The following is a 22,217-nucleotide window of genomic DNA, read 5'->3' as shown; positions in this document are numbered from 1 at the left end:
CAATCGTGACTCTGGTTGACTGCAGAGATCCACAACTCAGGTGGGGGAATCTGTCCACAGGAAAACTATCAGTCGTGCACAAATGTGATCTTTATGGAAGAGTGGCATGAAAAAAATCCATTGTTAAAAGAAAACCAAAAGAAGAGCCGTTAGCAGTTTGCCAGAAGCCATTTTGGGGACACAGCAAACTTGGAATAAGCTGCTTTGGTCAGACAAGATCAAAATTAATATTTTTGGCTAAAATGCAAAACGCTATGTGCAAATCTGGTGGAAACATACCCTGAAAGACTTGCAGCTGTATATGCAGCAAAAGGATGTTGCACAAAGTATACTCTAGAGTGCTGAATACTTTTGCACAATGCCCTTTTCAGTTTTTTATTTCTAAAAACCAAAATAAATAATGTATAGTTTTCTTTCTACTTCACAATTATATACCACTTGGTGTTTGTCTTTATAAAAATTCCAATAGAATATAAATATTAATAAAATATAAATAAAATATATAAAATATTGTTTGTGGCTGTAATGTGACGTGGAAAAAATCATGGGGTATGAATACTTTTGCAAGCCACTGTAAATATAATGTAAAACTAAATGTAAATATTAGACCCTCACATATTTACTTTAAGCGCTTCACATGATAAGAGTGTTCCAGTGCACTATTTCTTCATTGTTTTTGTGCATATATGATTGGTTTGTTCATTTAGTTCACCAAGGTTTTTGACATAGTAGGAGTAGATTTAGATACAAAAACATTTTATTAAGCTACCGAAGTATCAAAAGAACATTAGATAGCAAACACAAATTACATTAGATTTTCAATATACCAGTAGGTGCCATGGATGTCCACTTTTTAAAATGAAGGCACTTTTGCAGCGAATGCGAAACGTTCTTCAAAAGCTACCAATCAGTTGCACGGCCTCCCAAAAGTATTCACACTTTTCACATTCTAGCATGATCCAACCTAAGAAAACAAGCTTGATGAAGACCAAATTTATGGATCACCCGACTATTTGTTGTCCTGTCGACACATATTCCCACCTGAGATGAGGATCTTTAGCACGCTAGTTGCACCACAACCTGTCCATTTCCAGATTAGAGATTGAGCAGATCTAAGACAGGCTCAAAGCTTTGCACATCCTTTCATAAAGTTAATTCTGCTTTAAACATTAACAAACTTTATACCTGACCTGTCTGCTGTAATTTATTGGGCATCTTGATTTATTTCTGTCATTTGTTGAGTCATGTTCTGCCACAAACCTCCTTCACAGAACAGCTGTATTTAAAATCACACAAACTATCTTTACTAATTAGGTGGCTTCTATTTTGGGGTATTGACCTAAAGGTGGCTGAATAGAATTTGTATCATATTTTCATTTGTTTAAAAAACATGTATTCTTTCACTGCATATCTCAAGGGATATAAATACTTCTGATCGTGGAATTCATAATGAAGGCATAACTCAGAAATTATAAGTCTCTTTGTTATTTTGAATGGAAAATTCTCTAAGCGTCACACAGTCTCCAGCAAGTTATTTTTAGCGTCATTCAACCGACAGTCGAAGGATGTCACTAAATGACATTCATTTTTGACTGTGACAAAATTAGCGACAGAGGTACGCAGTGTACGCAGGTACTAGGAATAGTTTGCTGAGTGTTAAGTCACGCGACATTCCTTATCGTTTTTGGAATGCCACTCTCTTCTTTGTTGGAATTAGATAACAATGACTGCTGTGTTTAACAACCTCAGTGGAGCCGAAGGGGAAGCGCTGAGTCTTCCTCCTGTCCGCCGTACGTCTGCATTCACAGAGGCTGCGGACTAGCCGCTGCAGCCGACGGGAGCCAGGAGACAAGGATGCTGCGCCTGACACCTCCTGGCCCCTTCTCAGACCTGCTGCTGCCATAATCTGAAAAGATGCACTCCCTTTTTTTTTTTTAAGGAATCACATGTTCTCTGTACCTGCAGCTGAGAGCAGTCAATTTCAAGTTTAAACCTGTGTCCATAAAAAGCAGATGGCGTCAACTGAGTAAATGTGTACATTTTACTTCTCCTGTTTGTTTTCTGGGCTGCACAGCAGCACAGTGGCGAATGTCCTGGGTTCAAGTCCTACTCTTGCCCTGGGTCGTTCTGCATGGAGTTTGCATGTTCTCCCTGTACATGCGTAGGTTCTCTCTGGGTACTCTGGCTTCCTCCCACAGTCCAAAAAACGTGACTGTTAGGTTAATTGGCCTCTCTAAATTCTCCTTAGGTGTGAGTGTGTGCTTTAATGGTTGTCTGTCTCTGTGTTGCCCTGCGATAGACTGGCGACTTGTCCAGGGTGTACCCCCACGCCTCTCGCCCATTGACAGCGGGAGATAGGCACCAGCAACCCTCGCGACCCCACAAGGGATCGACGTGTCAGAAAATGGATGGATAGATGTTTTCTGTTTAAAGCTTTTCACCTGACAGTCCAAGAAGAGGCGTATCTTATATTTAAGTGACTGCAGATTTTAAATGAAGCTTTGAAAAACTGGTATTAAATGTCTAAGATTTGGATTCCCGCTTCTTACAACACAATTCGATTTAAAGATGCCCGTCGCAAACATTTTAAAGTAGGAATAAAAGAGAACGATTGCACCTCCTGTCTATGTTGCTTTCCTGACATTTGAGCCGGGGGATATGTAAATTTACTCTGATTTCCGTCATAAATGCTAAAGCTGAAAGACTTTGAACGGCTGCGTTTTTAGCGAAGGGCTTCTTCAGCCCTCTGAGGCAATGTGTATGATAATGAGCTTCACAAATAAACTTTCCTTGACCCTCCATGTAGCCATACCAAATATGCATTCCATTACGCAGCAGTCTTGCTATTTCGGACTTTATCCTTATTCGTTGCATTTGTGATCCCCGTCTGCCAACTGTGTCTTGTGACCCCAGTCAAACACAAACATTGCAACAAGAAAAACAGACATTAGTAGGTTTAAACACAGTAGTTAGGCTATGTTAAAAAAGCTGTTGCTTTACTTGTAGCCTTTAGTTGCTCATCCATGTGCCCTGACAGACAGAATAATAAAACAGCGACGTGCTTTTCTTCCCACCCCACCTCGGCTGGTAGTAAGACCAATGAGGTTTTCGCTCGTTGCCACGCACTGACCTGGCAACAGACTCCTGGGATCAGGGCCAAGAAGTACTCAAGGTGCGTATGTAAACTCTGGATCTAAAATTAGCAACAGGCCACGTCTTAGTTTTGTCAGCAGACTGCAGATGCGTCAGAATGCACGGGCTTTTTAGACGCTCTGTTCAGGAGCAGCCAGTGAAGCAAATAAGCGTTCTTCTCAGTAGGTTTCCATTCATATGCTGATTCAAACTGTGAGGAAAAGAGAACGCTTCCTAAAAGCAGGCCCAGAACAACATGTTTCTAAATCTAACCAATAGAAAACTGTATCCTGGCCAAATTGTTCTCTAAGGTGATTTTTGTTTTAGAGAGGAATGATGTGTATAACCTCACTACTCCTGGAATTTTTTCTAAAGATGTGGAAGTCTAAAAATGAACCCTAGGACAATCCCACACACACATTATATACTATAAATATATATATATATATATATATATATATATATATATATATATATATATATATATATATATATATATATATATATATCAAAGTATCCTGGGTCCTCAACACTTGACACAGACCTTGTTTCACCAGGCGACATATGAGCCAGTGTAGTTCTCTGTTTGTGCTCTCATCATGTATATGAGGTAGGCAGTTAGCCGTAATGGTCTTGCCCAATATACATATGCACACAATATATACAGGACTGTCTCAGAAAATTAGAATATTGTGATAAAGTTCTTTATTTTCTGTAATGCAATTAAAAAACATGAAATGTCATACATTCTGGATTCATTACAAATCAACTGAAATACCGCAAGCCTTTTATTGTTTTAATATCGCTGATTATGGCTTACAGCTTAAGAAACCCAAATATCCTATCTCAAAATATTAGAATATTGTGAAAAAGTATACTAGTAGGCTATTCAACTAATCACTTGAATTGTCTAATTAACTCGAAACACTGCAGGGTTTCCTGAGCCTTGAAAAACACTCAGCTTGGTTCAGTAAACTAAATCACAAGTATGGTAGTGGTTAAGAGATGACATAAGATTCTCACAGTAACTGGTGTACTGACCGTGGCATTACTGTCCTTGATTGGCCTGCCAATTCCCCTGACCTGAACCCCATGGAGAATTTGTGGGGTATTGTGAAGAAGAAGTTGAAAGACACCAGACCCAACAATGCAAATGAGCTAAAGGCCGCTATTGAAGCATCCTGGACATCCATAACACTTCAGCAATGCCACAGGCTGATTGCCTCCATGCCACGCCGCATTGATGCAGTAATCTGTGCAAAAGGATTCCCAACCAAGTACTGAGTGCATTAATGGACATTTTCAAATGTTTGATTTTGTTTTGCTGTTATAATTTTTTCTTTTTTACTTGGTCTGAGGAAATACTCTAATATTTTGAGATAGGATTTTTGAATTTTCTTAAGCTGTAAGCCATAATCAGCGATATTAAAACAATAAAAGGCTTGTGATATTTGTAATGAATCCAGAATGTATGACATTTCATGTTTTTTAATTGCATTACAGAAAATAAAGAACTTTATCACAATATTCTAATTTTCTGAGACAGTCCTGTAAGTATGCATATATACACACGCCCAATGCGGGATTCGAATCCTGATCTTCTGCATCCAACCAACCGAGCTATCCAGCTGGGGACAGCTGTTGATCGACGTGACAATCCCAAGTGATGCAAACATCAGGAAGAAAGACCTCGAGAAACTGGAGATATACACTTGGACCTCTGGAGAAGTGGCTCCAACAGATACCTGGATAAACATCAGACATCTCAGTCCAGAAGAGCTCAGTCTTAGAAACAGCCAAGATCCTAAGAAGAACCCTCAAGCACCCAGGACCCGAGCTTTAGAAATGGAGCCACCCACCCTGCTCAAGACTATGAGGTGTGGGCAAGAGAGCAGTTTATATATATACACTACCGTTCAAAAGTTTGGGGTCACATTGAAATGTCCTTATTTTTGAAGGAAAAGCACTGTACTTTTCAATGAAGATAACTTTAAACTAGTCTTAACTTTAAAGAAATACACTCTATACATTGCTAATGTGGCAAATGACTATTCTAGCTGCAAATGTCTGGTTTTTGGTGCAATATCTACATAGGTGTATAGAGGCCCATTTCCAGCAACAATCACTCCAGTGTTCTAATGGTACAATGTGTTTGCTCATTGGCTCCGAAGTCTAATTGATGATTAGAAAACCCTTGTGCAATCATGTTCACACATCTGAAAACAGTTTAGCTCGTTACAGAAGCTACAAAACTGACCTTCCATTAAGCAGATTGAGTTTCTGGAGCATCACATTTGTGGGGTCAATTAAATGCTCAAAATGGCCAGAAAAAGAGAACTTTCATCTGAAACTCGACAGTCTATTCTTGTTCTTAGAAATGAAGGCTATTCCATGCGAGAAATTGCTAAGAAATTGAAGATTTCCTACAACGGTGTGTACTACTCCCTTCAGAGGACAGCTTCAGGGCAGAGTGGCAAAGAAAAAGCCATATCTGAGACTGGCCAATAAAAGAAAAAGATTAAGATGGGCAAAAGAACACAGACATTGGACAGAGGAAGACTGGAAAAAAGTGTTGTGGACGGATGAATCCGAGTTTGAGGCGTTTGGATCACAAAGAACGCTTGTGAGACACAGAACAAATGAAAAGATGCTGGAAGAATACCTGTAATCACATGGTCATGTGATGGTCTGGGGTTGCTTTAGTGCTGGTAAGGTCGGAGATTTGTACAGGGTAAAAAGGATTCCGAATAAGGAAGGCTATCACTCCATTTTGCAGCGCCATGCCATACCGAGTGGACAGCACTTGATTGGAGCCAATTTCATCCTACAACTGGACAATGACCCTAAACACACCTTCAAATTGTGCAAGAACTATTTAGAGCAGACCAGGCAGCTGGTATTCTATCAGTAATGGAGTGGCCAGCGCAGTCACCAGATCTGAAGCCCAGTTGAGCTGTTGTGGGAGCAGCTTGACCGTATGGTACGCAAGAAGTGCCCATCCAACCAATCTAACTTGTGCGAGCTGCTTCTGGAAGCGTGGAGTGCAATTTCTCCAGATTACCTCAACAAATTAGCAGCTAGAATGCCAAAGGTCTGCAATGCTGTAATTGCTGTAAATGGAGGATTCTTTGACGAACGCAAAGTTTGATGTAAAAAAGATCTTATTTCAAATACAAATCATTATTTCTAACCTTGTCAATGTCTTGACTCTATTTTCTATTCATTTCACAACATATTATGGTGAATAAGTGTGACTTTTCGTGGAAAACACAAAATTATTTGGGTGACCCCAAACTTTTGAACGGTAGTATATATATATATATATATATATATATATATATATATATATATATATATATATATATATATATATAAATAAGAATCTTAAAGCATATGTAATGGGATCAAATAGTGTTAATTCCAACAGTGATTCTAATAGCTAAAACTGTCATCTTCAATATTTATATGTAAATGTCTTCTCTGCCACATTTAAACAGCTACAGCTGGTTACCATATGGCAGCATATACAGGTGGAGTTCAGATTGAAATATCAATTCATCATCGTTCCATTCTCATTGAATATCAACTGCTTTATTTCACAAATTAACTGAAGAATTAAACTCCCACATAAAGATCAATCATCACACAGTGATGTATTTCTGTACTTCATTTTTTTGATAATTAGAAGACAGATTCTCAGAAGACATGGTTGTATAGAAAATGGAGAGAACATTTAGTTTACATGAAGGAAAGCGGCTTTGCTTAATAGTATGTTATTGTACTGTACAGTAGGTGTACTTAATATGTGGTCAGGGCTGATATATGAATTGCTGCATCAGTTACAAAATGTCAGTCCTTTTCCGCCTCAGTAAAGGCAATCCTCTGAAGACTGTGGTTACCACTGCTACCTTTCCAACCACCCATTATTTCATAAATATGCCAGTTACACCACTTATTTAGCAATGACCTTCTGTAGCCTACCTTCATGTGGAGAAACTTCCCCATGTTATGGCCACATTTCTGCATCAAAAATCTATTGGGGAAAACAAATCTTTTTAAAATATTCAAATTTGATGAGGAATCAAATTTATCAACTCTAAGCTTTAATCAATCAGATTAACAGAAATAAACACTTGAAACATGTCAACCTCTTACTGAATTTATTCTTCATGATCTATAATCAAAAACAAAATGAATCAGCCTTTTCTTGATGAGCTAATGAAGACATGCAAATTACATCCTAATGTTTGACTGCTGTGTAAAATAAATACTTTCTAATAATCATGGACCCTAACTGACTTGTCCTGCAGCACCTCCACAATACAATGGTTCAAGTTGTTCCAGTGCCTCCCCCGTAGGTGGCGGTAGAGACCCAGGTTTGACTAAACTGAAAGCTGAAAGCGAGAATCCCTTCAGACAGAACTGACACACAAACCAGGTCAGAAAAGTAAGATGGAAATGAAGTCTCTGATGACAAACACGTCACAAACATCTAGATATTTTATTATGAAAATAAGACAGAACAAAATACGACCACATTTTTTTTTCCTTCAGACATGCATTGGCGCTAATAAAAACACACGGAGACGGCGTTTTTGTCAGACAGTCTCTGTGCTACAGCTGCAGTGCAGTTCTTTCTTTCTGAATAATTCACGGGAAGCCACCGTGTGAGAGTGCTGCGGGCCGTCCACGCTCGCTCTTATGAAGATAACTGGTGAAGTGCAGAATCTGTGCGTGGCTCACTGATGAAAGAGGGACTCTGGGGTCCAGGATGATTGCGCGCTTGTGTCTGATCAGAAACTTCTCTGGTGAAGCACATGTTGTTGCTCACTTGGCCTCCTGGGCCTTTTTAGCAGTTTGTTTCTCCTTTGCCTGTTAAGAAAAAAAAAAAAAAAAAAAAAAAAAAAAAAACACAAACGGCAATATGTTTAGATTGGTACAGTAGCCATGTGATAAAATAAAACATTTTATTAAGCCCCTTCTTACATATTAATGTAGTTTACAAGTCAAAGTATAATGTTCACTGATGGTGCCCTCTAGTGTACAAAATAACAATTGAAGCATTTGTTTTTAGCCATTTCAATTAGCGCTTCTCTTGAAAGGAGCGCCTTATCAAAAGTGGTAATTATTTTCCTTTAAAAAGCCCTTTACTCTGCTGAGAAAGAATTATCTCCCATTCACAGCCCACAAAAACTACACGCAGGTTGCACCCAGATAGCTCATTAAATTAATTTGCATGTTTAATGGAGGGCATTTTGAAATGTCAAGGTACTTATGTTATCAGACTCCGTGCACTCGGAGTCACTAAGGCTGCGGAAAACTGCAAAAAAAAGGAGAGAACGGTTACCTTTTCCACCAAAGGTATTAGCTGCTGGTACTCTGCCAATGTCTTCAGTAGCTCCATGATGAAGGGAAGGTAGTTATGCTTTCGTCGAATGTTTTCAATCTGCAAGAAGCCAGAAATTTAACAAACTGGGAAAAGCTGATTTTGCTCTGAGCAAGATAAATGTCCAATGGGTGTAAACTACTTAATTTGCCGGATGAAAACATATGAAACAAAGCTTTACAGTTATGACTGATCTTGTGGTGTCAGGCTAGTTTAACTGCATATCCGTTTAGGAGTGACCAACCTTATATCTTTTAAGCTTCTGATTTTCCTCTTCAATAAGGAGCTGGTACTTGGCGATCTCTGACTGAATGGAGCTAAGAAATGTGTTGTTCTGGTCTGTGTCCATCGGCTCGTCCTGAAAACAGAGCAATACATGTATTGTACATATTAAAATATCAAATAAATCATAAAGGTGGAAAACACAGTCTCAATAGTCACTGGGATCCAACATAATCTTAGGAAAGTTCCATCTGTCCCAACAAATTTAGAGATACTGGGAAAATGCTTTAAAAGATGTTGCACTTTCTCAAAGCCAGTATCTGAAAACACTACGTTTGCTGCCCTCTAGTGGTCAAAACAATACCATGGCGGTACAGTGGTTAAACAAAGGTTCTCTAATGAGCTTCTTTGCAGCTTTAGTAGAATAAAACTGTTGGATTTGGGAAAGGCTAAAGGTCTCAGGCAGCTCGTAGTTAACAACAGAAACTCTTGCTTAAATTTGTCTTTAACACCTCACTATGTACAAAAATGTACAATTTAACTGCATCAAAAACAGGAAAACTTTTTTTTTTCCTGTTGAGTGCATCACTGAAAATTGCTGTTTGCTAATGTGTTGCAGTTTTAATTAGTCACATAGCTTAACTGTTTATGTTGGAATAATCTTAAAAAAAAGAAAGAAAAATTGCTTTACTGCTGAGACCTTTCACATTTGAACCGATACGGTTCCGATACCTGGGAATCCATACTGGTACTTAACAGCATCTATTTTTGGTACTTTTGTGCGTTTATGTAGTGTTTATGTAGTAATAAGCTTTTTTTTTGTTTTAAGTTTTTTTTCAAAGATATTTAGTAGGACAGAGAAAAGACAAACAAGGAGCACCCCATTAAGGTACAAGTTGCTGGGTTATCTTTGGAAGTACACCTTTTCTTCTTCCTTCCCACCAGTGTTCCTTTCTTCATTGATCGGTTGTGCATACACAGACACCACATGAAAGGACTTTTATATAACAATCGTCAGACTGGGAATTCTGGGCTTCCAAACAGGGTAGGGACATTTAAAATAGCCATTATTTCAGTTCTTCTTTTTTCTTTGTTCTCAGTTCCTTTAAAACACCTTTGTAACTCCCAAATGGAGAAATAAAGGAATAAAACAAAACAAAAGGAATGGTGGAAGAGAAAGACCTAAAGAAAAGAATATACCATTTCCATTTCTTCCAAATGTCTTCAAATTGTGATTGCTGGAAACTCAAGCTGATTGTTTCCATCACAAATATGTCATATAAGTACATCTAACTTGTACACTATGATGGTAACAATTTTAAAATTTTAATCTTCTGACAATGTTTGAGTGAAGATCACCCTATATTTTATGAGAGTGAGGAAGGATGAAATGCACTCAGATAAGGATTTACATCCCCATGTAAATATCTGTCTTTTGAGGATGTGTGTTTTTAACACCTTTCGTCATCTAGTTTAGATTACAAGTATAAGTTAGAATTTGAATCACTATGTATTTAAAAATAATGCAAGTATTTCCTCTTGTAGGTACTTGGAAAAGAAAAATTCCAGCAACCTTAACTGCTATTACTTTCTGTCTTAATAGGCAGAACTCTATATATACACACATTTTTTTGTCAAAATAGGGCAGGTATTGGAAGAGTGGCACTCTTTCAATACCTGCACTTTTTCATATAAGCTTGTGTTGTTTTGACAAAAACATTTATTGATTTTTTTATACTGTAACAGAACCATTATTGATCAACCTATTTGTACGCTTGTTTATGTCTAAAATGTTTATTTTTTTAATAAAGAGGTTTAAATGGAAAATATTTTGTCATCAATTAATCTAACAAAATAATCGACCGATTAATTGATTAATAAAATAAGTTATTTCGATCAAGCAAAAATACTCATGTTTAACCTCGTTCAACATGTTTTGTAATGCAAAAATAATGAATATGGCAGACATGTCAGTGTAAACATAGTTTTATATATTTGAAAGTTTAAACATTCCTTGGTTAAGGGCCCGTAACTTCTGAGAAGCAAGTTGCATGAAGCCTTCAAATTAGAAAAATGTAATATTAGTTCTTATTGCCACTTACCTCTGTGAGCTGAGCCTGGAGCTCTGCGATTTTTTTCTCATATACCATCTTTCTGTCAGATACGATGGCCATCAGGTTGAATCGGATCTCTCCTTCACTGTACCTGAGGAAGGAAACGAGAAACTCTGATGGTATTCACTCAACTTCAGATTTGTGTAAAAACAAGCGATTTTGATATGTTCTTTACTTTTGTATTCTCTTCTCAATCACTGGGCGAACTGCGCTGATCCAGTCGTCCTGGTTGCAGGCTCCTGAGACATAATGATGATTCTTTCAAAAAGCTGAAGACATTTCGATTTGCTTAAACTTTTGGTGGGCAGGCTAGCCTGACAGCCCGTCTACTACATGACAAAACGGGTGATTTAGAGCGTACTTTTAGTTAGTTTATTTTTGGAATCTAAGCAATGCCTACATCTTGTTGTGCTCCCGGTTGCACAGAGAGGCATTCCAAATCGTTGGATGTACGTTTTTGTGGTTTACCGAAGGATGAGGAAAGAAGAAAGAATTGGATATTTTCAATGAAAAGAGCGCAGGCAGACCCTCCCAATGGACTGGGGGAGCAAACATACTACGACAGAATTTGCAGTCTACACTTCATCTCCGGTAAATTACAACTTAATTCTGCTCTCGTCATTGTTCTACTTAAATAGCGGCGGGGGGAGGTAGCTATCGCTACACAGGCCGGAGAAGCGCCCCGTGTAGCAATAGCTACCTCCCCTCCGCCGCTGTCTGAAGCAGCAACAGCGGCTTCTCCGGCCCGTGTAGCTGTTGCTGCTTCAGACAGCGGCGGCTCTCCGGCCCGTGTAGCGATCGTTACACTGGCCGGAGAAGCCGCCCGTGTAGCTTCAGACAGCCGCCGCTGTCTGAAGCAGCAGACAGCGGCGGCTCTCCGGCGGCGGAGACAGCGGCGGCTCTCCGGCCCGTGTAGCGGAGAGCCGCCGCTGTCTCCGCCGCCGTCTGGAGCAGCACCCGCTTCCTGCTGCTCCAGACAGCGGCGGCTCTCCGGCCTGTGTAACGATCGCCACCTCCCCTCTGCCCGTTCACGGGAGCTAGTACGTCTGTGTTTACGCTGCAATGTCGCCGACACCCCCACCCATTTTAACAAGACAAAAACATCTAAATAATCCGTAGTGAGTGATGTTTTTTTAACCTACCGGGCGGGTCTTCCTCTCTGCTTTCTGCTGTTACACAAACATGTCTGAACATCCATCCATCCATTTTCTGACCCTCTTAATCCCTCATGGCGTCGCGGGCGTTTGCTGGAGCCTTTTTCCTGATATAAAATAATTGCAGCCGTCCAGTGGTTTCAGGGGCTTTCGTGCTCTCTCGTCCGTACTGGCCTGCGTGTTTATAAAGCAGCTGTGTCGCGGTACGAAACCATTGGCCAGCATTTCACAGACTCGCTCTGTCCCTTAAGGCTTTTGCTGTGTGGATCTGGCAATCTGATCCCATCAACCATCAACTTACTCTTAAAACGATCTTGTGATACGTTATCTAAAGAAGAAAAATACCTGGAGAACTCGTCATTTCGTCAAATGGCGTGCCAACCAATATGGCCGCCACGCAAGGGGTTCTGGGTAACGGAGTCACGTGGTTGCAAGGGGTCTATTTGTTTTGTATTTCATGTTCCTGAAATGTCTCCCATAGCCCGGGTCAGGATATCATGTTGACATATGTTTTTTTTCTTTTTTTTTTCTTACAACATATAAAAAAGGTTTAAATCACTGAAATAATTATGAACAGAATGATGCCTTTTACCCAAGTCGATTGGTCCTTCTCGGAGCCCGTCCAGCTCATACAGTCTGCCGTTCACGGGAACATAGCTCACGAAGTGAAAGGCATCTTCATCCTTTGCTGAGGACTTTGCATCAAATTCAAACATCTGCTGTCTGTAAGACACATAAAAAAAAAACAGTAAAAAATGAATCATAATTTGGGTTAGGGTTATTTGTGTCTAACCCTAATGTTAGACACAAATGAAACAAACACGAAGGAAAATAGGTTAAAACCTTGTTTCTGGTAAAATATTAGAAACCACTGCTGAGAGAGGGTCTTCCTCAGGAGTGGTTTTAAATCATTCTGTCATTAGATCGGAAAAATGAACAGATCTGACAATGTTTAAAACGATTTGTGTTTCAGAATAACAAACAAAGATAAATTCAGCAGATTTACCAGCTAATTTTCTAAGTTAGGAAAGGCTTAACATAAACAGCAAACAGAGTTTCAGCAGCTGGGAATGACATGAGCAAGCGCTCACCTTGCAAAGCTGTTGTGAACTTGTCGGATGACTTCTGAGTTGCTGAGAGCCAAACCCTTCATCTGAGGAGCAGATAGAGAAGATTATAAGTCCAACAGTGGAACTCTGGGCTTACAGGTGCAGAGGTGGAGTGAGATATACAAATCATGTTGTTTATCCCTTCGCTCACCATAACTCCAAAAGGCCAACAAGCATAAAAAGATTAATAAGAAATGCCATTTACGTACAGCTCCATCAAAACTCTGGGAAAACTCTCTGAACTCTGTCAGCGTGTCTCCCAGCAACATGTCAGGATGGGAGCAGTTGAGCAGAACACTGATGATCGCCTGGGTGGCACATGCATTGTTTATGACCTGAAAAAAGGTACACAGGGCATTAATAAAACATGTTTAAAAGACACACAGAACATCCACTGATTAACATCAACAGGGACCTGCAACTTCCTCACACTTTTCTTGATAGTGGGCTTAGCGTCACATTAGGCTCGCTCAAGCAAGAAACTAGGGGAATGAAAATACTAACATTTAGAACTTAAAGAAGCTTAGAAACGCAGCGGACAGGTCTGGGGTAAAGTTCTAGACAAGGTTAGGTTACAGCTTAATACCCCAAGCGAAAGATATTTCAATCTACACCATTCAAAGTCCAAACCTGAGTCCAATTGAGACCCTGTGAAAGGATTTTAAAAACGAATGATTGCAAACACACTCTCCATCCAGTCTGACTCAGCTTGAACCATTTTGCAATGAAAAAGGGGCAAATAAATTATATATAGTCTCTAGATGTGAAAACTTGGTAGAAACAGCAAAGAGGCTTACATCGGTAAAAACAATCGGTAAAGAGTTTCTGCATAGGTGGTTCTATACAGCGTTAATTTGTGATGGAGTAAATACAAATGCACGCCACACTTTTCAGATTGAATTAGTACAAAACTGAAAATCCATCAGTGGTTGAGGTTGTAACGAGAAAAAAAAAACGTGGTACAGTTCAAAAAGGTATGAATCATTTTGCAGATGTTTTGCAGTAATGTTTAAGTTTCATACATATGCAGTGACTGTATGGCAAAAGCTTCTTGGGTAAACTCTTTCACAGCCAAGAAGACAAATGGAAGGCATTACAAGATAGTTAAAACAAAAGCACATAGGAACCTTGCACTTCTTCCAGTTACTGCCCTAATTAGGTCAGATTGCAAAGCACAAGTATTTTACCTGTTTGGCAAAGAAAATGTGGTCAAGTCTTGAATCCTGGACGATTGATCCTGCAGGCTCTTCCCCAGGCTGCCACTTGAAGAGAAAAATCAACCCGTGGACTGGCCTGAGACATAAAACAACCATTGAAAAGGGTCCGTCATAAGAGGAAGCGTGCGAGAGAATAAAATATGAAATCCATATAAACATACTTCAGGTTCTCAAAGTTCTCTGGCTCCATGCTCCATATCTCTTCTACCTGAGCTCCTTTGCAGCCTGACAAGTAGAAACAAGCATTAAACCCGTCATTCAGTTTGCTAACAAAAAAGGTTGAGCTGAAACCAACGTGCTTTTTAAGACAGTCTAACAGCAAACCCATGCAAAACAAAACCGCTATCGTGAAGGCTGGTTTATTTTTACGCGCCGTTGTTTTTGAACGCTGAGTAATGCTAACGACTTAGCTTCCGTGATGGAAGTTTGCTACTGCAGCCCGGTGACGCATGCCGGTTTATTTCAAAGGGGCGAAAATCAAGGGGGAAATCCAGGTTTACTGTTAATACGTTCGCACAGTGGCGGAAACTATTCGGCACCAGCTCATTCAGAAGTTAGCTTCGCAGCAACTAGCTAGCGTTGACGCATAGCCACACTGCATTGAATGAGCTGCCGACGTTTACGCAGGAAAAAAAAAACACTTACCGAAACCTTTTATGAGCTCCGTGAACACTCCGGGGTCGCTCTCCATCAGGCACCATTCTCCTGCGCTTCCAGACATTTTTCACCACACGGTTAAACCTTCAGAACATGTATAGTTGTATATCAAATGCTGATAGCTTAGCAGCGCACACGCTAGCTAGGCTAATTAATTGTGGCACAGTGTCGTGACGTCACTGCTATGCGGCGCCGAGTGGGCTAGCTGGGTACGCGCGATTTGTTTTAGGGGACGCACCGGCGGCGTGCCGCTCCAACATTAGTTACGGTAAAACTTTAGTTATGGTCTAAAAATATACTGCTAAAAAAATAAAGGGGAGACTTATAGAGTTATACTGTTGTTTAATTGTTCCCTTCATTTTTTTGAGCAGTGTATATAAAAAGACCTGTCTTACACGTCCGTGATTCTTTGTAGATGTCAAATATACAAAATCGAGTCTTAAAAAATGTGGACATTAATAGATGGAACAAATTAACCGAATGATCCAGAGTCAAACTCCTTGTATGTGAAGCAACACATACCTGACAAGTAAAGCCAAATCGGATTTTATTTTAGTGGCTCAACTGTGAAAAACATCCATGTCACACACAGAGCGATATATTTCAAGCGAGGATTTGTTCATTTAAGCTTCCAACAAACGAAAACCCCAAATTCAGTTTCCAAACAAGGAGGGAATCTTTAACTTAGAACTGTCAACCTGTCATGGGGAAGACTCAAAGGGTATGTTACAAAATCATGATGGCGTTCTTTCACCGCATGCCACACTGCATTAATTCATTAAGTTCATACAAAAGTAGCCCCAAGCAATTAATGAGTGTATGCTGTACAGTGCCTGAACACACTTTTTAAAAAAATATTTTAACTGGAGTCACTTTTTAACTGAATTTCTGAAAAAAAAAACAAAAAAAAAAAAACTACACAATTCTTTAATGTCCTGAGATGCACTCTAATTTAAGAGCGTCAAAAAAAAAAAAAAAAAAAAAAAAAAAAAATCCAGCTTAGTGAAAGAAATGCAGAAAAATACATTGCAACCTGGGAAAGGGCTTTCATTTGTGTTTATTAAATACTAGTACACATGTAATGTACAGGAATACAAATATTTTATCATATTTAGGCTCATCTGAAACCATAAACACTTGGTTTATGACGAGCATTGGCAATGCATTTCTCTATTAAACATTCAGACAGTTGCTGCTTTTGCTTAAATGTCAAAAACAAAAAAGATGAACCATTTAATTACATTTATGTTGCTCTCCATTATGTCCCTGAAAAGCAGCATAGTAAAGTTTGTGTGTGAAAATTATTCACATTTAAATGCTTCCATATTTCATGTCTTTTACTATTTTGTATTAAAAAAAAAAAAAAAACGGAAGTGTTTCCGGTGTTTACAACTTTAGTTTTAAGATAAAAACTACACCGATGCATAACCCCTCTATGAGAAGAGACAAGCAAATCAGACATCAAAATCTGCTTGGCTTTGATAAACAAAGAGCGTAGACATGCTCAAACAATTCAGAATTTTTTGCATAAAATTAAGCAAAAACTTAAATAATTGTGGATTTAAAAAGGCTACAAAGACGGTTAGTCATTTAGAGGATTCAAATTGTCCACTGCCTGAGCCCTCGGCAGCACAACAGGGGGAACACCGCTCGATGAGGGGCAGTAGCTTTCCTTGCTGATGGAGCTGTTTGGTGTCAGAGCCGCCCCCGATGCAGCTTCCGTTGACAAAGACTCGTGGCACCTTAAACAAGAAATGTTGCAACATAAGAAGATTGTAAGTGTGTCAACTAAAATAAAGCAAGAGAAACGTTTTAAGACACTACTGCTCTTAAGAATTTGCAGAAAACAATCTGCTGACATATGTCTGTCCAGATATCTGACCATGATGCTCCGGAGAACCGGCAGAGTCCATCTAAATTGTTTGGCTAACTCTCACAGACCCAGCATTCAAGCAATATCCACAAACTTTCCATTGGGTTGAGATAGGGACACTCCAGAAGCTTGATTCCATCCTGCTTTATCCATTCCAAATACCTTTTTCACACGTGTTTTTGCTCAATATCCAATTGAAACATCTAGCGAGTAATTTTGGATGAAGTTGAATAATTTGGAAGTAGTCTTCCCACTCCCTGTTCCGCCCATCTGATGTGACACCCTAGTATGACTGGCAGCTAAGCAGTCCCTCAGCATGATGCTTGTATCATCATGCTTACAACATTCCCCACCTTTGACTCCTCCTAACACGCCTCTTGACATTATGACTTTACTGTTAGATAGGGCTGGGTATCATCTATGATGATCGGATTTGATACGATTCTCGGAACATAGCTGACGATACAATATGATTCTCAATATAGCTCAGCTTGATTTGACTCCAATACTGATATTTAGTACTTTCAAATTAATGCTCAAAGTCATTCAGTCAACAAAACCAGCCAAATATTAATGTTCAACTTACTGAACACTGATAGATTAACAGGAAAATAAAGTGCATTTGGTTCAATGCATTTAATGTATCATAGAGACCAAAAATGTGCCCAAACATCTAATTTTAGGGACGAAGGAGTTTCTAAAATCACGTTGGCCATTCCACAAATTCGTCTCACTTGCATTTCCTTGCTGTGAACAGTAATGGCGCGCTGTAAAACGCCCCCTAGGGGTTGGGAGGTACATCGATATTGAAAGCCACAATATTGATATTAAATAATTTTTAAAAACATCAATATTAATATTTGTATTGATTTTTATACACAGCCCTACTGCTAGATTTGTCTTGGCTGAAGATAAAACAGTTTCCCAAAAGGAAATTGAGGTGCCAATGTGGACAACCGAAAAGTTTAGCTGACTGTAAAGGTTCAATTTTGCAGAAGCCCTATTTTTTCTTGGTTGGCACCCCTCCCTACTCCATCGCATAGTAGGTTTAATTGGACTGCATTAATTGTGGCTAAAGCATTTAAAATGTTATGAGGTCAGATTTGGTACATCTATGTAAGATAGTTTGTTGGATGGAGTCTCACAGCAGAAGATGCCCACACCAGACACACATTACAGCACCCTGGGATTTATTGGTACTATTATTGTTATCACAATATTTTCCGATGACAATGTCATTGCATAATTTTCTAAAAACCCTACAGCCCTAATCCTCACCAATTTAATTTAATCTGATAATACCAGTCCAGGTCAGATGACGGTTGATACCTGGACACAGCTGGCGCGTTCCAACAATCATCCCAAAAATAAATCAACAAATTGAAACAAATTAATCGGGTCTCTGGAATAACTCTAACCTAAAGTCTGTTAAACCTGTTGATAATCCCAACAAAAGTGGGAACTGTGCAAGAAAACAAACCAATTTGAATGAACTTCATAAATTTTGCCAAGAGGAATGCCAAACTATCCGATCAGAATCATGACTTGTTGACAGCTACACAAACATATGTGGCCATGGAAAACAAACTAATCAATTAATCTATAAATCCATAATTTATCTGTATATTCCTTTCCACTTCCACCATAATGGTGACTAAAGCACTAAACAAAATCAAAATATAACAACAAAAACACACAGGGATAAATGACATTAAAACGGTTAAAACACTTTAGATAAAACCAGAATTATAACGGCCGTTTTAAAATTAAAAGCTTTCCTGAACAAAGCAGTTTTTGAGCTTTGGTTTTAAAAAGGTCAAGTTCATTTGTAGTCTAGTAAATAGATCTCGTGGCTTGTGTTGAGGTGCGGCCACAGAAAAAGCTCGGTCACCCCAATTGTTCCAATGACCATTTGTCATTGAAACAAAGCTTGCTGGCAGTTTATTCATATATCTGAGCCTGCATGTGTAATGCTGACATACATTGTTAACCATGTTGTGCAAAGTGGAGACCAGAGAGAACCAAAATAAACAAATTTTTTATTAAATTCAAACCTATTCTTATTTTTATAAAATAGTTTTATGTTTCATAATAGTTCCCCACTGGAAAACAGATGGTTTAAAATAGACCATTGAACGCCCCAAATGAACAATATTTCTGCCCATGATTAACAGATGTGTATGTTTCTACACAGAATTGTAGGTGCTACTTGTTTTAAGAGCTTCCGCCTTATTTATTTGCATATGTTCTCATGAGTCAAGACCATTTAATTTCAATGCATACTATTAAGCTGCTCTTTTGCAGGTTTCCAGCCACCTGTCCAATATTTAGCTCCCTCCAGAGATTCAAATCAGGACTCTGGCTGTGTCGCTCCAAAACATTAATTATACTCCCAGTCAGAAGTAACATGTTGGTAAAATTAAAAGATTACATTAAAACCACAATCTGCCATGGGGTATGAATCATTCTGGGCTAGAGTTGAATGCATTCTTTTGTTTAATCCTAAAGTTAAAATAAAGTGTGTGTTCCCCAAGTGTCTGATCTTAAAATACAACACCCTTACTGTTCTGGCGCCAGTCATTTGTGCCAAGGCCTCTTGAAGTCTCTTCCCATCGTTGTGCTGGTCCAGTTCAATCACCTTGTAATTGGCACCGATTTCATTGAACACTTTTTTGGCCATTCTACAATAGGGACAGGTGCTCTTGGAGAAGATGACAACACAGTTCTGTGACACCATCTCCTGAAAGATTAAGGAAAAACAGGAACTAGTCAGGCATGAAGCTTTCACTGAATAGTTGCAGGACTCATTCTGTTTTCATGAGTAAACATTAACATGCACTAGCTAAAAGATTGCTGGAATTTACTCTATAAATGGTTCTGATTGCAAACTGAACTGAAAAAAAAAAAACACTTGCAATAATCAAACAGACAGAAGATGTCCACGCAGACAACAGATTAAAAAGAGCAGAAATACTTTGAAAAACAACTATAAATGGATCGGTCTTCAGAAATATGTGAAACGCTATTCTTTGACATGAATCTATGCTTTAGAGGACAGGGTTTAGTAGGTTGCAGAGGGCCTCCACAGCACGCGGTTCTATTAACAGCAACACAACGAAAGCAGGAGGTGGATGTGTAAACATCTACCGGTACGTACCTGAACAAGCTGCATGCAGGCTGTACTGGAGAGACCCCCAGTACCGGAGGAGGTGAAGTTCCCCATCCTGAAAGAAAAAACACAGGTGCAATTTGGAGCAACTAAAGCACAATTTCATACAACAGACAATGGAAACTTCCGCACACAGTAAGTCAGAAGTCTATTCAATAACCTTAGAATTGGGAAAATACCAAAGGAAGGGAGGAAGGAAAGGCAAAATATTAGAAAAAGGAAAATAAAATAAACCATAACTGCAGCTTTAGTAGTCTACTGTTAGAGGAAGGTAGCAAAACCGTGCATTCCCCACTGCTGCTTTACTTAATGGCCTTTCTACAACTACAGTAGGGCTTAAGAGGCCGATAATCCAGGATTATCCACTTTACAGCACTGCGGGCCCACCAGTGACCATGAAGATCTGCTAACACTAAAGTCTACCACCTGTAAGATTCTGGTGCCATCTGACACCTTTAGTGTTTAATTGATTTCTGGAACAAACATACTTGTTTAGATCGTCCAGGTTTATTAGATAGTTGTTGTTTTTTTAAGGCAAACAATTCATATGTCCCCAAACTGCCCCCAATGTGTCAATTCAACTGTAAATACCACAAAATACATGTATATCAATGGATAAAAAAAATTATCTGAAAAGTTAACTGCTAATACTAAAAAGAAATAAACAGTAAAAGTGATCAAGGAATGGCAATGCTTGTTGGCAGCTCACAAATTAATATCTGAATAGCTTGAGTAAAAACCTATATCACAAATTTTATAGAATCAAGTCTATATTAAGATATTTAGTTTAAAGCTCTAAACTGCAAATAAAAACAAGATGGGTACACTCGTGTAAATGTATGTGTTGTGGATAAAGGTTTTTTAAAAACACAGTAATTTGCAAAAACGTATTATATTCTACTATTTAAAATGCTGAAAATGATCTCTAATAATTATGGTGCTTGTAGACCACCTCAGACTTTAAATGAGGTCTGAATTAATCCACTCACTTATTCTTCAAAATAAACTTTTGGATTTGCGAAACATTCATGTAACTTTAATGTTTTTGTCTAAGCAGAATTAATTTATACCACAGATTGTTCAAGAGCTTGTTATTTGTGTTAACATACAAAGCAAAATGACTTTTTTTTTTTTGCATTTTACAGATAATTTGACACGTTTTTAAGAAGCTTCTTGTCGTGCAGCACAATCCTGTCCACATTTAACAAGTTTAATAAGTGTCCAAGTTTTGTAACACGGACCTTATGTAATGCGGTCATAATGTATACAAATACATTGAAAAGTATTAGTTTTTCTTGTAGCGTCACGAATAAAGTCAGTGTTTGAAAGCCGCTGCATGGGCTAAACAATAATTTACGCCTCGTTTGATCTTTTCAGAATATTAGATATTGAAATGTAGCCTAAAAAGGAGATCAAGCGTCCCTTCAGGCAGCAGATCTTTACTGAAGCCACGGTTCTAAGCTAAATTCGTCATCACGGACACCATTGTTTCCCCAAGCTGCTTAGTGGTTTGCAAATGCTACCGATACGACAGCAGAACTAGGGGCATGTAGGAAACGTGGACGTTTGATTCAAGTCACCGAATAGCTGTTATTTAAGTAAAGCAAGCGGGAATGACCTTCGACAGCCGGTCCATACCACTCTACGAAGACACTCTGCGCGGACAAATATGGTGAAAAACGAACAAACGGCAAGTAAAGACTCGAGCTTTGGCCCCGAATGAAACATGCGGTTAGTGTATAAGCAGCTCTGGAGCAACACAGCACACTCTGAAACTTTTCATCTGCTATCGCCCCCGTTTCTCTCTGAATCCCACCTAAATCCCACCTTACGTGACAAATCGATGGAACGTCCTTCTTCTTCTTCTTATAGGTTCGGGTTGGTGAGTCAACTCAAATGCTCGCTACCGCCACCAACAGGACGGAGGGGAGGATAACAATTAATGGGGAACAACAAGGACCAGTTTGCGTTGTCTTGATGAGTTCTCAGCTATTTAAATTGTGCTTAAAGCGTCTTTTTTTTTCTTTTAGACCTGTGTATATTCTTCCCTACAGTTACTTCTACCGTTTTTGTCTGCTGCTTAGATGGTTTCCCTGATTCTTATCATTCTAATCATGTTATAATTTTAGCATCAATTTAGCACTCATTATTTACTCTCAGTCAGCAGCAATATGACAGGGAATG

General features: G+C 39.0%; 2 protein-coding genes across 6 annotated transcripts; both read right to left on the bottom strand.

The window, feature by feature from the left end:
* Positions 1-7,275: 7,275 nt before the first annotated feature.
* Positions 7,276-15,176, bottom strand: uchl5 (ubiquitin carboxyl-terminal hydrolase L5). The gene is made up of 11 exons (XM_036141020.1): positions 14,980-15,176; positions 14,496-14,559; positions 14,305-14,410; positions 13,327-13,452; positions 13,100-13,161; positions 12,601-12,731; positions 11,030-11,093; positions 10,843-10,945; positions 8,763-8,876; positions 8,480-8,578; positions 7,276-8,004 (listed from the first exon to the last, which is right to left on the bottom strand). Exons 1-11 carry the CDS (start codon positions 15,053-15,055, stop codon positions 7,960-7,962), a joined length of 990 nt encoding a protein of 329 aa, XP_035996913.1. The 5' UTR covers positions 15,056-15,176; the 3' UTR covers positions 7,276-7,959.
* An 852-nt stretch (positions 15,177-16,028) lies between these two features.
* On the bottom strand, positions 16,029-21,930 carry glrx2 (glutaredoxin 2). 5 transcript variants are annotated; one of them, XM_036141017.1, is made up of 4 exons: positions 21,866-21,930; positions 20,022-20,088; positions 19,428-19,604; positions 16,029-16,733 (listed from the first exon to the last, which is right to left on the bottom strand). In XM_036141017.1, exons 2-4 carry the CDS (start codon positions 20,085-20,087, stop codon positions 16,578-16,580), a joined length of 399 nt encoding a protein of 132 aa, XP_035996910.1. In that variant the 5' UTR covers position 20,088; positions 21,866-21,930; the 3' UTR covers positions 16,029-16,577. The 5 variants fall into 5 exon arrangements, with proteins under 5 accessions (XP_035996910.1, XP_035996911.1, XP_035996912.1 ...); XM_036141018.1 differs by having other exon boundaries at positions 21,861-21,900; XM_036141019.1 differs by having other exon boundaries at positions 21,850-21,872.
* Between the last annotated feature and the right edge of the window lie 287 nt (positions 21,931-22,217).

Source organism: Fundulus heteroclitus, chromosome 9 (genome assembly GCF_011125445.2).
Source record: "Fundulus heteroclitus isolate FHET01 chromosome 9, MU-UCD_Fhet_4.1, whole genome shotgun sequence".
Taxonomy (NCBI): Eukaryota; Metazoa; Chordata; class Actinopteri; order Cyprinodontiformes; family Fundulidae; genus Fundulus; species Fundulus heteroclitus.
The sequence above is the reverse complement of the archived record's forward strand: the minus strand, read 5'-3'. Positions and strand labels throughout refer to the sequence as shown.

What these genes read in the sequence shown, in the direction of transcription:
- glrx2 (XM_036141015.1), bottom strand. Translation starts at nt 21,761, where the DNA reads ATGTTTCATTCGGGGCCAAAGCTCGAGTCTTTACTTGCCGTTTGTTCG. An exon ending in GTATGGACCGGCTGTCGAAG is followed by an intron (nt 20,089 to 21,651) that starts GTCATTCCCGCT and finishes TTTTTCTTTCAG; the next exon opens with GATGGGGAACTTCACCTCCT. An exon ending in CCTGCATGCAGCTTGTTCAG is followed by an intron (nt 19,605 to 20,021) that starts GTACGTACCGGT and finishes TTAATCTTTCAG; the next exon opens with GAGATGGTGTCACAGAACTG.
- uchl5 (XM_036141020.1), bottom strand. Translation starts at nt 15,055, where the DNA reads ATGTCTGGAAGCGCAGGAGAATGGTGCCTGATGGAGAGCGACCCCGGA. An exon ending in GAGAACTTTGAGAACCTGAA is followed by an intron (nt 14,411 to 14,495) that starts GTATGTTTATAT and finishes TTTATGTCTCAG; the next exon opens with GCCAGTCCACGGGTTGATTT. An exon ending in TCCAGGCTCAGCTCACAGAG is followed by an intron (nt 8,877 to 10,842) that starts GTAAGTGGCAAT and finishes CTCTGTTTTCAG; the next exon opens with GACGAGCCGATGGACACAGA.